The sequence below is a fragment of the Coregonus clupeaformis genome, chromosome 30, assembly GCF_020615455.1.
Source record: "Coregonus clupeaformis isolate EN_2021a chromosome 30, ASM2061545v1, whole genome shotgun sequence".
Lineage (NCBI taxonomy): Eukaryota > Metazoa > Chordata > Actinopteri > Salmoniformes > Salmonidae > Coregonus > Coregonus clupeaformis.
The window spans coordinates 10,477,685-10,494,522 of record NC_059221.1 but is presented as its reverse complement, the minus strand read 5'-3'; the positions used below and the strand labels follow the sequence as shown (position 1 = coordinate 10,494,522).

The 16,838-nt window shown below is 41.4% G+C and overlaps 1 protein-coding gene across 2 annotated transcripts in view; it reads left to right on the top strand.

Moving 5' to 3' along the window:
* Positions 1–16,838, top strand: part of prkcz (protein kinase C, zeta) — a 159,069-nt gene that overhangs the window by 72,223 nt on the left and 70,008 nt on the right. Inside the window, exon 1 of one of the 2 annotated variants that reach the window (XM_041856856.2) lies at positions 288–375. The exons of the other annotated variant lie outside the window; for it this stretch is intronic. Within the exon in view, the coding sequence (XP_041712790.1) occupies positions 339–375 (37 nt within the window). The 5' untranslated portion in view covers positions 288–338. Of the gene's footprint in view, positions 1–287; positions 376–16,838 lie in introns of those variants that run through there. 2 annotated transcript variants of the gene reach the window in all.

The window sequence follows — 16,838 nt, the reverse complement described above, 5'->3', positions numbered from 1 at the left end:
GAAACGTTTAGTGGGAACTGTTTCATACTGTATTACGTTTTAGACTGGGCTACTATTGGCTATGCCCAGGAAGGCGGAGGGGGCAGCAGATGCGGTGTGTGTGAGAGAGAGAGAGGGGGAGAGAGAGATAGAGAGAGAGACGGCTGCTGAGAAGCAACCTCGAGGGGAACGGGGGAGGAGGGAGTGGGGGGAGAGAGAGAGATAGAGAGAGACGGGAGGAGAACAGTGTCGGAGGAAGGAAGAGGAGGAGGAGGAATAGGAGGACTAGGAGGAGGAGAGGAAAGCCGGGATGTAAAGAGAGGGAGCAGGTGATACTGCTGCCGTCAGAGAAAGGAGGGATGCTGCTAACACTCCTTTTCTACCTGCGAGTGAAAGGTAGGAGGAGGATGGAGTTGCCCCCCTAGACACTGATCTAACGTGAGTTGTTCATGTCCCCCTCCTTATGGTTAACAATAGGATTTGGGGACAACAAGCTGATCCTAGATCTGTACCTACGGGCAACTTCTACCCCGAGCTGAAGGATACTGTAACTCACTACTGCGTGAAACAGACAGATATGCAGGGTGCATGTGAGCCTGTGTATATGTGGATGGCTGGCTGGCGTGTGTGTGTTTGTACACCGGGATAGTGGTTTGTTTGTACGGCAGGGTCTGTGTGTGATGTGTGAGCATTTTAGATACAGAAAGAGAGTCTGTGTGTGTCTGCGTTGAAGATTGGAGCCTCTGTATGGACCCCTCATGACATAGTACTTGTTTTAAATCATTTAAGATTTGATGTGTAAGAGAATAAATATTCAGCATATCTTAGAAGAAAACGTTCTCCATCCTCTAGTCTAGTTGTTAATAATAAACACTTTTTGACTTCCATTTTCTCGCTAGAGCTGCTAAATACTCTTGCTTGTTGAGTTTGTTCCTAGGGTCATGCACATTTGGACTGGAAGGTAGTGGCAGTATAGTTGTTCCTTTAAAAATGACATTATTAGCTTTACTGATTCTTAAGTGACTCCAATATTGTTTGGCGGTTTGTAGCCTATGATCTAGAATATTCAACATTATCAACGTAATGACGTTGCACCAATGTGACTAGTTTGTTGAAGTTCCCCAAATCATTCATAAACACGCGCGGTTTCTCTCTCATTTTAACCCAGATTGCAACCACAAATCAACGATTACGTTTCAATGTTTCACGGTTCGGTTGAATTCACGGTTGTTGTTGGCCTCAACCAAATATCAACCACATTTGGATGTTCATCTGAAGTCTTTGTCCATAAAAAAAAAAAAAGTGTTTCTCTCAATTTATCCCAGATTACAACCACAAATAAACAGTTGTTGACCTCATCCAAACATCAACCACAATTGGAAGTTCATCAGCGTTTGGCCAGTGGCGGCAGTGGCGATTTCCTGCTGCTAAGAACATTTCCTGGACTGTTTTCTGTCAGCCCTGACAGTCTCTGCCTCCCAGTAGTGTTCTAGGCCACAGAGACTGGGGATGGTAATCTGTGTAACCTATTTAGAGTCCCCACGTCCCCATCTATCTCCACTGACAAAAAGATACGATACCAATCTGGCTGAGCTCAGTCTATCTGTCTTGTGTCATCCTGTACTGTCCTTACTTTTACATTTGACATTGTAGTCATTTAGCAGAAGCTTTTATCCAGAGCGACTTACAGTTAGTGCATTCATCTTAAGATAGCTAGGTGGGACAACCCCTTATCACAGGCATAGAAAGTACATTTTTCCTCAAAATGGTAGCTATCAGTAGAGTCCGAGTTAGAAGGGGGGTTCAAGTGCAAGTGCTGGTTAAGGAGGATGATTATTTAAGATACTGTTTGAAAAGGTAGGGTTTCAGATGTTTTCGGAAGATGGGCAGGGACTCTGCTATCCTAGCTTCATGGATGTCATGGGGTGGGGGCTGAGTGGCCAAGTGGTTTGGGGGAAAAGGGATGGTTGTACAGTGGGGAAAAAAAGTATTTAGTCAGCCACCAATTGTGCAAGTTCTCTGAGAGAGGCCTGTCATTTTCATCATAGGTACACGTCAACTATGACAGACAAATTGAGAAAAAGAAATCCAGAAAATCACATTGTAGGATTTTTAATGAATTTATTTGCAAATTATGGTGGAAAATAAGTATTTGGTCACCTACAAACAAGATTTCTGGCTCTCACAGACCTGTAACTTCTTCTTTAAGAGGCTCCTCTGTCCTCCACTCGTTACCTGTATTAATGGCACCTGTTTGAACTTGTTATCAGTATAAAAGACACCTGTCCACAACCTCAAACAGTCACACTCCAAACTCCACTATGGCCAAGACCAAAGAGCTGTCAAAGGACACCAGAAACAAAATTGTAGACCTGCACCAGGCTGGGAAGACTGAATCTGCAATAGGTAAGCAGCTTGGTTTGAAGAAATCAACTGTGGGAGCAATTATTAGGAAATGGAAGACATACAAGACCACTGATAATCTCCCTCGATCTGGGGGCTCCACGCAAGATCTCACCCCGTGGGGTCAAAATGATCACAAGAGCGGTGAGCAAAAATCCCAGAACCACACGGGGGACCTAGTGAATGACCTGCAGAGAGCTGGGACCAAAGTAACAAAGCCTACCATCAGTAACACACTACGCCACCAGGGACTCAAATCCTGCAGTGCCAGACGTGTCCCCCTGCTTAAGCCAGTACATGTCCAGGCCCGTCTGAAGTTTGCTAGAGTGCATTTGGATGATCCAGAAGAGGATTGGGAGAATGTCATATGGTCAGATGAAACCAAAATAGAACTTTTTGGTAAAAACTCAACTCGTCGTGTTTGGAGGACAAAGAATGCTGAGTTGCATCCAAAGAACACCATACCTACTGTGAAGCATGGGGGTGGAAACATCATGCTTTGGGGCTGTTTTTCTGCAAAGGGACCAGGACGACTGATCTGTGTAAAGGAAAGAATGAATGGGGCCATGTATCGTGAGATTTTGAGTGAAAACCTCCTTCCATCAGCAAGGGCATTGAAGATGAAATGTGGCTGGGTCTTTTAGCATGACAATGATCCCAAACACACCGCCCGGGCAACGAAGGAGTGGCTTCGTAAGAAGCATTTCATGGTCCTGGAGTGGCCTAGCCAGTCTCCAGATATCAACCCCATAGAAAATCTTTGGAGGGAGTTGAAAGTCCGTGTTGCCCAGCGACAGCCCCAAAACATCACTGCTCTAGAGGAGATCTGCATGGAGGAATGGGACAAAATACCAGCAACAGTGTGTGAAAACCTTGTGAAGACTTACAGAAAACGTTTGACCTGTGTCATTGCCAACAAAGGGTATATAACAAAGTATTGAGAAACTTTTGTTATTGACCAAATACTTATTTTCCACCATAATTTGCAAATACATTCATGAAAAATCCTACAATGTGATTATCTGGATTTTTTTTTCTCGTTTTGTCTGTCATAGTTGACGTGTACCTATGATGAAAATTACAGGCCTCTCTCATCTTTTTAAGTGGGACAACTTGCACAATTGGTGGCTGACTAAATACTTTTTTTCCCCCACTGTATGTGTTCTTTTTTTATAGAGGTACATGTAGCTAGTGTATGTTGGGTGAGTTACTTTTGAAGCCACCGCCTGTAGATGGTCTATCTTTATCCTTATCCTAGTGAGAGCTTATTCCTAGGGCAGGAAAACATGCAGCTATAGTGTATCAGTTCATGTTAGAACACACATCTTTCCAAGTCTATTACTGACTTCACTATTACTATCAGTGTTGAGGAGTAGTGAACTTAACATGTAGTTCAACTAGTAGTTTAACTACATTTTGCAGTATCTTGGTAGTATTTGAACTAAATTCTAATCTAGGTAGTGTTTTCAGTAGTTGATTACTTTTTTGCCATGTAGCTGTGTAGCCTACTACTGTAACTACACACTACTTGTTTAGCTAAAATAAAATATGGGTGAAGTAGGCAATCATTTTCTTTCTTTTCGGCATCAGACCTGCCTAATTCTCACTTGAAAGATTGTTTTTGTGTTTAATAGGTTAAATTACACGTTCTGTTAACATATGACCCCAAAGAGATCTCCTATTGCAATTTGTAGTCTAGGACATTTCAGATTTACATATGATAATTTTTCAAAGTAAACTATATATTTCCTTGGCTAGCTTTAGTGTAGTTTGTTTTCTTCCAGTGTGAAGTAATTGGTAGCTTGGTAAACTATATTTTCGGAGTAGCTTCCCCAACACTGATTACTATATGTACAGTGGCTTGCGAAAGTATTCACTCCCCTTGGCATTTTTCCTATTTTGTTGCCTTACAACCTGGAATTAAAATATATTTTTGGGGGGTTGGTATCATTTGATTTAGACAACATGTCTACCACTTTGAAGATGCAAAATGTTTTTTTTATTGTGAAACAAACAAGAAATAAGACAAATAACCTGAAAACTCGAGCGTGCATAACTATTCACCCCCCCCAAAGTCAATACTTTGTAGAGCCACCTTTTGCAGCAATTACAGCTGCAAGTCTCTTGGGGTATGTCTCTATAAGCTTGGCACATCTAGCCACTGGGATTTTTGCCCATTCTTCAAGGCAAAACTGCTCCAGCTCCTTCAAGTTGTGTACAGCAATCTTTAAGTCATACCACAGATTCTCAATTGGATTGAGGTCTGGGCTTTGACTAGGCCATTCCAAGACATTTAAATGTTTCCCTTTAAACCACTCAAGTGTTGCTTTAGCAGTAATGCTTAGGGTCATTGTCCTGCTGGAAGGTGAACCTCTGTCCCAGTCTCAAATCTCTGGAAGACTGAAACAGGTTTCCCACAAGAATTTCCCTGTATTTAGCGCCATCCATCATTCCTTCAATTCTGACCAGTTTCCCAGTCCCTGCCAATGGAAAAACATCCCCACAGCATTATGCTGCCACCACCATGCTTCACTGTGGGGATGGTGTTCTCTGGGTGATGAGAGGTGTTGGATTTGCGCCAGACATAGCATTTACCTTGATGGCCAAAAAGCTCAATTTTAGTCTCATCTGACCAGAGTACCTTCTTCCATATGTTTGGGGAGTCTCCCACATGCCTTTTGGCGAACACCAAACGTGTTTGCTTATTTCTTTCTTTAAGCAATGGCTTTTTTCTGGCCACTCTTCCGTAAAGCCCAGCTCTGTGGAGTGTACGGGTTAAAGTGGTCCTATGGACAGACACTTGCAGCTCCTTCAGGGTTATCTTTGGTCTCTTTGTTGCCTCTCTGATTAATTCCCTCCTTGCCTGGTCCGTGAGTTTTGGTGGGCGGCCCTCTCTTGGCAGGTTTGTTGTGGTGCCATATTCTTTCCATTTCTTAATAATGGATGTAATGGTGCTCCGTGGGATGTTCAAAGTTTCGGATATTTTTTTATAACCCAACCCTGATCTGTACTTCTCCACAACTTTGTCCCTGACCTGTTTGGAGAGCTCCTTGGTCTTCATGGTGCCGCTTGCTTGGTGGTGCCCCTTGCTTAGTGGTGTTGCAGACTCTGGGGCCTTTCAGAACAGGTGTATATATACTGAGATCATGTGACAGATCATGTGACACTTAGATTGCACACAGGTGGACTTTATTTAACTAATTATGTGACTTCTGAAGGTAATTGGTTGCACCAGATCTTATTTAGGGGCTTCATAGCAAAGGGGGTGAATACATATGCATGCACCACTTTTCCGTTATTAATTTCTTATAATTTTTTGAAAGACGTTATTTTTTTCATTTCACTTCACCAATTTGGACTATTTTGTGTATGTTCATTACATGAAATACAAATAAAAATCCATTTAAATTACAGGTTGTAATGCAACAAAATATGAAAAACGCCAAGGGGGATGAATACTTTTGCAAGGCACTGTATGCACACTACATGTTCATGTGTTCTTTCTATATATAGAAGACGGTCTGTAGCCTGGGGTGGTCTAAGTCGCTGCCAATGAAAAAAATAACGCTGCAGCATGGGTTCGAACCACGAGATCCATTGCTATTTCAGCACACTCTCTCCTCTACCTTTCTTCTCTGTCAATATTCTATCCAATAAACAAAAAATACATAAGGAATGAGACTGCCCCACTCATTTTTTTTTAAGAAAAAGGAGAGAAAGAAGAGGGTCTGGTAAGTACAGTAAGTGGGCTTTAGCTGTCTGGCCTGGCCTGATGGATGGGGGCTAAGTGGTAAGGTTGTGAAACAGTTACAGTGGTGATGAGGATAGCACACACCTCTACACTCGTTAGGCAGAGTGTCATTGATGACTCTAGTAGCAGGGCTAGTTTAATCCAGGACAGTCATTATTACATAAGATGCCGCAGCAGCATCCCTGTAAGGCAAGACAAAGGCACCCAGATAATTGTGAACTGGTGTCACATGTTGTTGCGGAATTGGAGAGACAGAGGGAAAGCGAGGACGATAGAGGGGGGGGGAGGTAGAAAGAGAGAAAGAATGGATGGAAAGAGAGTATAATGACGAGAGATCAAATGGATGGAAAGAGCACGAGAGAGGGTGTGGTAAGGGGGGAATAGAACATTTGTTATCGAAAATGTTTTAAATCAAAAACGTGCCTTCAAGCCTGCAGACCAGGAGCCCTTAGATTCCCTTCATCAAAGGAAGTGGAGATGGAGGATGAAATTTTGATGATGAGTGTGCGAAGGTGTCATGGTAGTTCACATTCAACATTAGGCACCAAACGGAAGAAAATTGATTGAAACAGGGAGGGGGCTACCTGAACTTTTCCAAAAGGAAATTATTGTTTTCATTTTCCGTTGTAACTTTTAAATATATATATATATATATATATATATATATATATATATATATATATATATATATATATATATATATATATATATATATATATATATATATATATATATATATTGTTTTTTACTTTATTAAATATTTTCTTAACTCAATTTCTTGAACTGCATTGTTGGTTAAGGGCTTGTAAGTATGCATTTCACGGTATTCGGCGCATGTGACAAATAAAATGTGATTTGATTTGTAATACGTCATCTGCCAGTGAAGCCATAGTCACAGCATAAAAAAATTGTTTTGGGTTGCTAAAGTTGCTGATTCTATTAGAATGGGTGCCTGTCTGTTTCTGCTCTCTTGCCAACTCCTTATGGAATTGTCATGCCAAACAGGTTTGGTGTGACAATGAGTCAAAAGGAGTTGGCACAAACAGTTCTGGGACCAGGCTATGATTCTATGATTAACTTACAATCAATCAATCGTATTTAATTTGTATAGTACTTTTTTTCAGTGGGTCCATATGGGGATGTTGGGACAGATGGATGGAATTACGTTGCCATGGTGTCGTCTTAGCAACAGCATCTTAGAGCTGCTGACTCATTGGCTCATAGCAGTGTGTTGACTGCAGTTCAGGATATCCCACTCACTGTCCCCTTAGGGCATGCTGAAATCGCCACAGCCCTGAAAGACAACCGGTCAGACAAGATAAATGTGGCTTTTCTTTTCAAAGTTTACTGCTAACCTCTCTACTTCTGTATCTTCCACACAGATAGTGAAGTTTAAATTAATTAAACAACCGTTAAATTAAGAACATACTTTGTCACGCTATAACATGGAGGGCTAAATGTGTCTGAGTGGCTTTGGGGCTATTGGATACACTACTTCTATTCTCTATCTCTACATGGCATATAATATCCGTACTTTAAATAATACTCTCTGATGTCTCCCATGAAGAGGTTCAAATGGGGACAGTTCCCGGAAACACTTGAGCTTACAAGTATGGGCTGTATAGTATATGGGCTGGGCACTCGTTGAAATGTGTATTCTGTAGCATGCTGTGTAGTCCGTCTACTTTAAGAACAGATATCATTTTATTGTGAGATACTAGCTAGTTGCCTATTATTAGTTTTGAGTTTTTATTGGCTATTCAAAAAGGCCACTCTAATTTCTTAAATTATACTGTTTTTGTAACTGACCCACATGTGGAAAGCCCCAACATCTTTGAGTGCACTCTTTGAAGGTGACTTGAGGGAGGGAGGGTTTTTTGTAGAGTTTATCATCTTCCTTCTTGTGGGATCAGGAACAATGTCTGGAAGTGAGTCTAGCCCCTGTATATGTCTTCGAGCCACTGGAACAACTGCCACCACCTCTAGTAGAGCATATGAACACCTTTAGACCTACATGGCCTGGGTAAAACAACTCTTCCAACATGGCTGGATTCTTCCCACTGCCATACACTTGTGCAGGTGCTGTACTTTTTTACTGGTCTGGCTTATCTCTGTTTTTTCTCTACCACACCAACGCTCTCTCTTCCTCTTTCTCTCCATGTTTGTCTCCTCTCTCCCTCTTTGTCTCTCTCCTTGCACATCTTCCTCACTGGGCTGTTGAAAATGGGGCGATGCAACACTAGTCTGTCTGTGTCTCGGAGGAGCATGTCTGTTAGCCCAGAGGAAGTGTGTGTGTGATCCTCTGAGTTTTAAACCTTTTTTTATTGACTAGCGCGGCTAGCTAACTGTGGCTAATGTAATCAGACGGTCACGCAAGAGGATGATTATGGAAAATTCCCTTCGCCACAGCAAAGATTAAAAGATAATCAACATTCAGAAAACAAATGTAGTCGAGACAGAATCCAGCAGGCCCACTCATAAGCCCACTTAAATTCAGTAAGACAATATAATTGAATCCCTAATAATGATAGCGTTACTCGTACTATCGAATGACTCAGGCATTCTATTCTTTCTGACATTGCCGAAGAATGATCAGAAATGACCTCACTAATGATCGACAAAGACAATTCACATCACCCAGCTCCTCTGCTGTCTCATCACCGGGTGACCCTCTGCATACAGACACCTTCTTACTGGCCTGCTACGCTAGACGAATCACTTTTGCAGACTGAGATGCTCTTATTCATTTAAATGAAATCTGGGTGGAAGCATGCCGGCTCCACTATTTTCAAGATTTTGCCGCACAGCCCCCGCTGGACAGCAATAGGGTGACTCTGCTCAAGCCGGCAAAAAGTTACGCATCCAATGTAGCAGGTAAAAAACCGACTGTTTTCCCGACGCCCCATATGTAGCTCCTATGTTAGCCGTGTCCTTGTGCATACAGGACACCATATGCAGATGTCGTGACGTGACTTACTTTAATGTATGACTGTTATTTATCGTATCAACTAACTATGCTTAATTGTCACTCGATTAAATTAATCATGTAACAATTAACTCATTAGGAATTTGGGACACCACGGAAGAAGTTGTTTAACGAGTTACCATCTCCCGAATTAAACTCTTAGACATATATAAATAATGTTCAATAATTACCTCTTATCAGTCTCATTCTGAACGTTGCATAATCCTTGAACCTGCAAGAACCCTAACCTTATTGATGAATCAGCAAAACACAAATTGGCTTAATTATTTATTTACTAACTAAATAATAACACAATACAAACACACACACACACATGCACACACAGGTTATTGATTACTACATAATACAATGAAAACAGGTCCCTATTGGACTAGATTAACAATAGCATGAATGCTTGTAAGGGAGAGACAGAGATTCAAACTATTGTTGATACTTTGGAAACTACGTTCACGGAAATACAAATGTTTAGCACCCGCTCATTCGGATTAGAAATTTACATTTACATTTACGTCATTTAGCAGACGCTCTTATCCAGACAAATTGGTGCATTCACCTTATGATAGCCAGTGGGACAACCACTTTACAATTATTTTTTATTATTTTTTTTCTAATTTGTATATTTTTTGAGTATTTGTAATTTTCATTTGTTTTATATATATATATATATATATTTATATTTTTTGTTTATTTATTTAATTAAACATGTATTTATTTTTTATTTTTATTTTGTGGGGGTGGGGTAGGGGGTTGGGGGGGTAGAAGGATTACTTTTATACTATCCCAGGTATTCCTTAAAGAGGTAGGGTTTCAAGTATCTCCGGAAGGTGGTCAGTGACTCCGCTGTCCTGGCGTTGTGAGGGAGCTTGTTCCACCATTGGGGTGCCAGAGCAGCGAACAGTTTTGACTGGGCTGAGCGGGAACTGTGCTTCCGCAGAGGTAGGGGGTCCAGCAGCCCAGAGGTGGAAGAACGCAATGCCCTCGTTTGGGTGTAGGGACTGATCAGAGCCTGAAGGTAAGGAGGTGCCGTTCCCCTCACAGCTCCGTAGGCAAGCACCATGGTCTTGTAGCAGATGCGAGCTTCAACTGGAAGCCAGTGGAGTGTGCGGAGGAGCGGGGTGACGTGAGAGGACTTGGGAAGGTTGAACACCAGACGGGCTGCAGCGTTCTGGATGAGTTGTAGGGGTTTAATGGCACAGGCAGGGAGCCCAGCCAACAGCGAGTTGCAGTAATCCAGACGGGAGATGACAAGTGCCTGGATTAGGACCTGTGCCGCTATGCAACATGTATGTATGTATGTTATGTATGCAACATAACATGTATTTACGTATAGCTGTCCTCGATAGTTGAGTTGATGATGTAGGACTCTGTTTTGCCCACCAGAGATCCCAATGTCCTTGGTAGAGTTTCTGGTCGTAGTGGTGGTTAGAATGGATACTTCAGCGTACCCAGTAGTTTGTAGAGTTTATCTGTTAGATAGATACTTCAGATGTACCAAGGGTTGTCTGAGAGGGATTGTCCTTCCCAACTCGTGTCTTTAGTGAACGTTTTCTAGATGACTATACATGCCAGCTGCAGACTTGTAATGTTAAGGTCTAGTGCGTTGTCGTCTTCTTCATGTAGAGGTTGAGAGTTTCAGAGTTTCACCATTTTGCCATATTCAGCTCGCGCTGCATGTCGGCTGGTCTGTAGAGTTTAACCATTTTGTAACGTTTAGCTCACGCTGCACGTCTGCTGGTCTTGTAGAAATTCAACCATTTGCAACATCCGGCTTATACCGTAGTATACTTGGTCTGAGGTGAATTTCGTCACGAGGGGTTTTATACTTGAGTAGAAAAGGGGGTGTTTCATCATGTTTGTGCTCATCTGGGCATGGCCACTGACTGAGAACAAATCAATATGGAAAACAATCATCTCATCTAGAATGCTAAAATCACATTGTTATCTTCACAAAAGTATTATTATACTTAATCATTCATTTGACAAAACAATTAGACGTAAACCTCATAACTGGGAAGTGTACACCCCCAGAGATACAGTTATGTTGTTCCACCGTCTTTAATGACATCACAACATAGTAACGAAGTCCCCACCGACCATTTCCCACATTCTTTGAAGTAGGAATATTGTTTCATTATCCACTTTTGGATGTTGGAGTCTTGGCGGGAAGACTTCCTTTGTTCCACAGGGAAATTCCCTCTCCCAATACTGCATGGCACGGAAAATAACGTTTCTGTAAGGAATTTACGACTGGTCATAAAACTGGCCCCCAGGAAAGGGGTGTTCAAACCTTTGCCTAGCCGGCATCTTTGATCCTCAACCCATGAGGGCAAGTCATGACACGGAATATGCAGTAGTGAACCTTTCTGACAGCCATAACAAACTCATGAACTTCCTAGTTTACCTGCTTAATGCTATAGGCGCGGAGTAATGTCAGCCGGCACCAACGACACTCTCCGTGACTCGAGTCTTGTTTGTTGTGTTCACACCGTCCACCCTCATCCTTTAGACAAGTGTTACTGTTGATGCAGGCCCCTAAGGCTGCGCGAGGTCACAAGTACTGTCACTCCAGCAGGCTGGTTGTAAGGTTGAAATTAATGAAATGATTGTCAAAATGCACCTATGATCAACAACCAATTTGACAGAGCTTGAATAATTTTTTCAAGAATAATGGGCAAATGTTGCACAATCCAGGTGTGGAAAGCTCTTCGATACTTATCCAGAAAGACTCAGAGCTCTAATCGTTGCCAAAGGTGATTCTAACATGTATTGTCTCAGGGGGTTGAATATTTACTATAAGTAAATCAGATATTTCTGTATTTCTTTTTCAATACATTTGCAAAAATGTCTTTAAAACGTGTTTTCACTTTGTCATTATGGGGTATTGTGTGTAGATGGGTGAGATTGTATTTATTTTTTAATCCATTTTAAATTCAAGCTGTAACACAAGAAAATGTAGAATAAGACAAAGGGTAAGAATACTTTCTGAAGGTACTTTACATACTAGTCACTGCTCCCAATTGTGCAGTGTCATGGCTTCTGGTTTTGCTGATGTGGGAAAAACCTTCTCGCTTGAAGGGTCCGAAATTATTGACACCCGTCGGGGTGGCAGGTAGCTTAGTGGTTAAGAGCGTTGTGCCAGTAACCGAAAGGTCACTGGTTCTAATCCCCGAGCCGACTAGGTGAAAATCTGTCGATGTGCCCTTGAGTGAGGCACTTAACCCTAATTGCTCCTGTAAGTCGCTCTGGATAAGAGCGTCTGCTAAATGACTAAAATGTAATAAAGATTAGCAATAATGACTGTGTAAAATAAATAATTCAAATACTAAGCTATATTGTATGCTCAAAACAAAAGGGAAATTATATATTTTTATACTAATACAATTACTTTTTTTTCTCAAAATGCTAGCGGTCAAAATTATTGACACTCCTAAAGATTCTTATGAATAAAGTAGTCAAAAGTTTAGTATTTGGTCCCATATCCCTAGCACGCAATGATTACATCAAGCTTGTGACTCTACAAACATTTTCCCATGAGGCTGAGAGAAAATGTTATAATTTCCTGTCATAAAAAAAAGAGAAAATGACTTATGACGTGCTATTTGGGGGGTCTGATCACTGGGGCGACCACCGCCCCCCAAAGCTTGTGGGCCCCCCGCCTTGCGGGGGGTGTGGGGGGTGCTAAGCCAGTGAAAATGACACAATACATTATTTACCATTAATTTCAATTGGGCACAAAATAATCAGAAATACAACTAAAAATAACTGCAAATGCATCCAACAAGTTTGTAGAGTCACAAGCTTAATGTAGTCATTGCGTGCTAGGAATGTGACCAAATACTAAACTTATTTATAAGAATCTTTTTGTCAATAATTTTGACCCTTACCTTTTTTGATACTTTTTTAAATTACTTGTTATACAAAATATCTTTCTCTGAGCAATTGTATTATATAAAATATAAAATAAAAATTAGCACACAATACAGCTCAGTATTTGAATTATTTATTTTATACAGTTATTTTTGATCATCTTTATCAAGAGTGTCAATAATTTCAGACCCCACTGTACATGTAGCCAGTTGAGCCAGACAAGCCCCATATTCCTTTACCACCTGCATCCCTCAACAACTCTTCAACAGATTGTAACATTTTATGGCATTGCATCATGAGACTCACATAGAGTCAAGTAGGCCTACTGCAGTTTACCAGAGAGAGAGAGGGAGGTAATGTTACATTTTTTATTGTTTATTTCACTTTTGTTTATTATCTATTTCACTTGCTTTGGCAATGTAAACATATGTTTCCCATACCAATAAAGCTCCTTAAATTGAATTGAAATTGAAATTGAATTGAGAGAGAGTGTCAGAAAAAGAGAGGGGGTTAAAGAGAGACAGAGAGAGAGACAGAGAGAGAGAGATTAGAGGGGGATCCTATGCCCATATCAAGCTGAGTCAGAGGACCTGAGTCAGCCAAACTACTGGTGTCAGACATGTGACCGCCGCCCAACTGTAATGTGACAGATAGTTCACTCGCCGACGCCTACACGCACCCTCGAATAGAGGGAAGATGATAGGCTAATGTTTGCTTCTCCACAGTTGCATGTTGTCTCGTCGACCCCCCCGGAGTTATAACAGGATTGGAGAGAGAATCTGAGGAGTGGCGCTAAAAAGAGGGATCTATCGCTCTGTCTGGCCTGGTCTGTCTGCATAGCCTTTATACACACAGGACAGATGTTGAGAAAATAGCTATTGTTAGCAGTGTGTGCCTCTACATTATTGCACCGAGATAATCAGAGACATTCATTAAACTGACAAGGTCTGGTTGGCTGACCACAACTGTTCACAACAGACACCATCCAAACAGTACATCTGGAAGAAAGGCCCTGGTTGTGTCCTTCTCCTGAGTGGCGCAGTGGTCTAAGGCACTGCATCGCAGTGCTAACTGTGCCACTAGAGATCCTGGTTCGAATCCAGGCTCTGTCGCAGCCGGCCGCGACAGCGTCGTCCAGGGTAGGGGAGGGAATGGCCGGCAGGGATGTAGCTCAGTTGATAGAGCATGGCGTTTGTAACGCCAGGGTTGTGGGTTCGATTCCCACGGGGGGCCAGTATAAAAAAAATATATATGTATTCACTAACTGTAAGTCGCTCTGGATAAGAGCGTCTGCTAAATGACTAAAATGTAAATGTAAATGTATGTGTCCAAAATTGTGCGCTATTCCTTTTTATGGGCCCTGGTCAAAAGTAGTGCACTATATACAGTGCCTTCAGAAAGTATTCACCCCTTGACTTATTCTACATTTTGTGTCACTGGCCCACACACTACACGCTACACACTGGCCCCATAATGTCAAAGTGGAATTATGTTTTTCGAAAATTTTACAAATTAATTAAAAATTAAAAACTGAAATGTCTTGAGTGAATAAGTATTCAACCCCGTTGTTATGGAAAGCCAAAATAAGTTCAGGAGTAAAGATTTGCTTAACAAATCTCACAATAAGTTGCATGGACTGCCTTTGTATGCAATAATAGTGTTTAACATCATTTTTGAAAGACTACCTAATTTCTGTACCACACACATACAATTATCTGTAAGGTCCCTCAGTTGAGCAGTGAATTTCAAACACAGATTCAATCACAAAGACCAGGGAGGTTTTCCAATGCATCGCAAAGAAGGGTACTTATTGGTAAAAAACAGACGTTGAATGTCCCTTTGAGCATGGTGAAGTTATTAATTACACTTCAGATGGTGTATCAATACACCCAGTCACTACAAAGATACAGGCGTCCTTCCTAACTCAGTTGCCGGAGAGGAAGGAAACCGCTCAGGGATTTCACCATGAGGCCAATGGTGACTTTAAAACAGTTAGAGTTTAATGGCTGTGATAGGAGAAAACTGGGGATGGATCAACAACATTGTAGTTACTCCACAATACTAACCTAAATGACAGCGTGAAAAGAAGGAAGCCTGTACAGAATACCACATTTTCCAAAACATGCATCCTGTTTGCCATAAGGCACGAAAGTAAAACTGTAAAAAATGTGGCAAAGAAATTAACTTTACATCCTGAATACAAAGCATTATGTTTGGGGGAAAATCCAACACAACACATTACTGACTACCACTCTTCATATTTTCAAGCATGGTGGTGGCTGCATCATGTTATGGGTATGCTTGTCATCAGCAAGGACTATGGAGTTTTTTAGGATGAAAATAAATTGAATAGTGCTAAGCATCCTAGAGGAAAACCTGGTTCAGTCTGCTTTCCAACAGACACCTGGAGACAAATTCACCTTTCAGCAGGACAATTACCTAAACGAGGCCAAATATAAACTGGAGTTGCTTACCAAGATGACATTGAATGTTCCTGAGTGACCTAAATCGGCTTGAAAATATATGGCTGTCTAGCGATGGTCAACAATCAACGTGACAGCTTGAAGAATTTTAAAGAGCAATGGGAAAATATTGTACAATCCAGGTGTGCAAGACTTACCCAGAAATACTCACATCTGTAATCACTGCCAAAGGTGATTCTAACATGTACAATTTCAAAAAACGTGGGCTCTGATCAAAAGTAGTGAACTATATAGGGAATAGGATGCCATTTCGGACGTAGGCCCTGGATAAAGTAGTGCATTATATAGGGAATAGGGTGCCATTTCGGATGCAGCCCCCTCCACAGTACATTGAACCTCTGCGACAGGGATATGTAGCTATTCCAGGTCTTTTTTGTTGTTTTCTCTCTTTCATTATGTCATTTGTTCCTCTCCTTAATCCTCATCCAGTTGTTCAAATGCCCTTAAGTGTCTCGTCTCGTGCTTTAATCCCCTTCGCTATGCATGCGTGGCTGTAGCTAGCTGCTCAGAGAGACAGAGCGAGACAAAGCTGAGAGAGTGTAGTTAGGGGGCACCGAAGGAATACAGAGTTGCTGTACAGAAACTTCAGTGATTCACTATACCTGCATGAAATGGAGCAGTGGGTGACTGTGAAGGCTAAAGTCGACTGTCAATAGTGAGATAGACAATAATAAACATATGGGGAGAGAGACACTCATTTCCACACACACAAAGAGAGATACATAAACAGAAATGTAGGCTTAAATGGTGTGGGTTTCCCATTAATGATACCAAGGGAAGGCAAAGTACATAATAATAATAATAATAATAATAATAATAATACATGACATTTCAAACAGCCACTGACTGGCTTGCTGACTGACTGAATGACCAACTGACTGGTTGACTGAATGGTTGCATCCAACTGGAGATAAACCAGATACAGTGGGGGAAAAAAGTATTTAGTCAGCCACCAATTGTGCAAGTTCTCCCACTTAAAAATTTTCATCATAGATACACGTCAACTATGACAGACAAAATTAGAAAAAAAATCCAGAAAATCACATTGTAGGATTTTTTATGAATTTATTTGCAAATTATGGTGGAAAATAAGTATTTGGTCAATAACAAAAAAGTTTCTCAATACTTTGTTATATACCCTTTGTTGGCAATGACACAGGTCAAACGTTTTCTGTAAGTCTTCACAAGGTTTTCACACACTGTTGCTGGTATTTTGGCCCATTCCTCCATGCAGATCTCCTCTAGAGTAGTGATGTTTTGGGGCTGTCGCTGGGCAACACAGACTTTCAACTCCCTCCAAAGATTTTCTATGGGGTTGAGATCTAGAGACTGGCTAGGCCACTCCAGGACCTTGAAATGCTTCTTACGA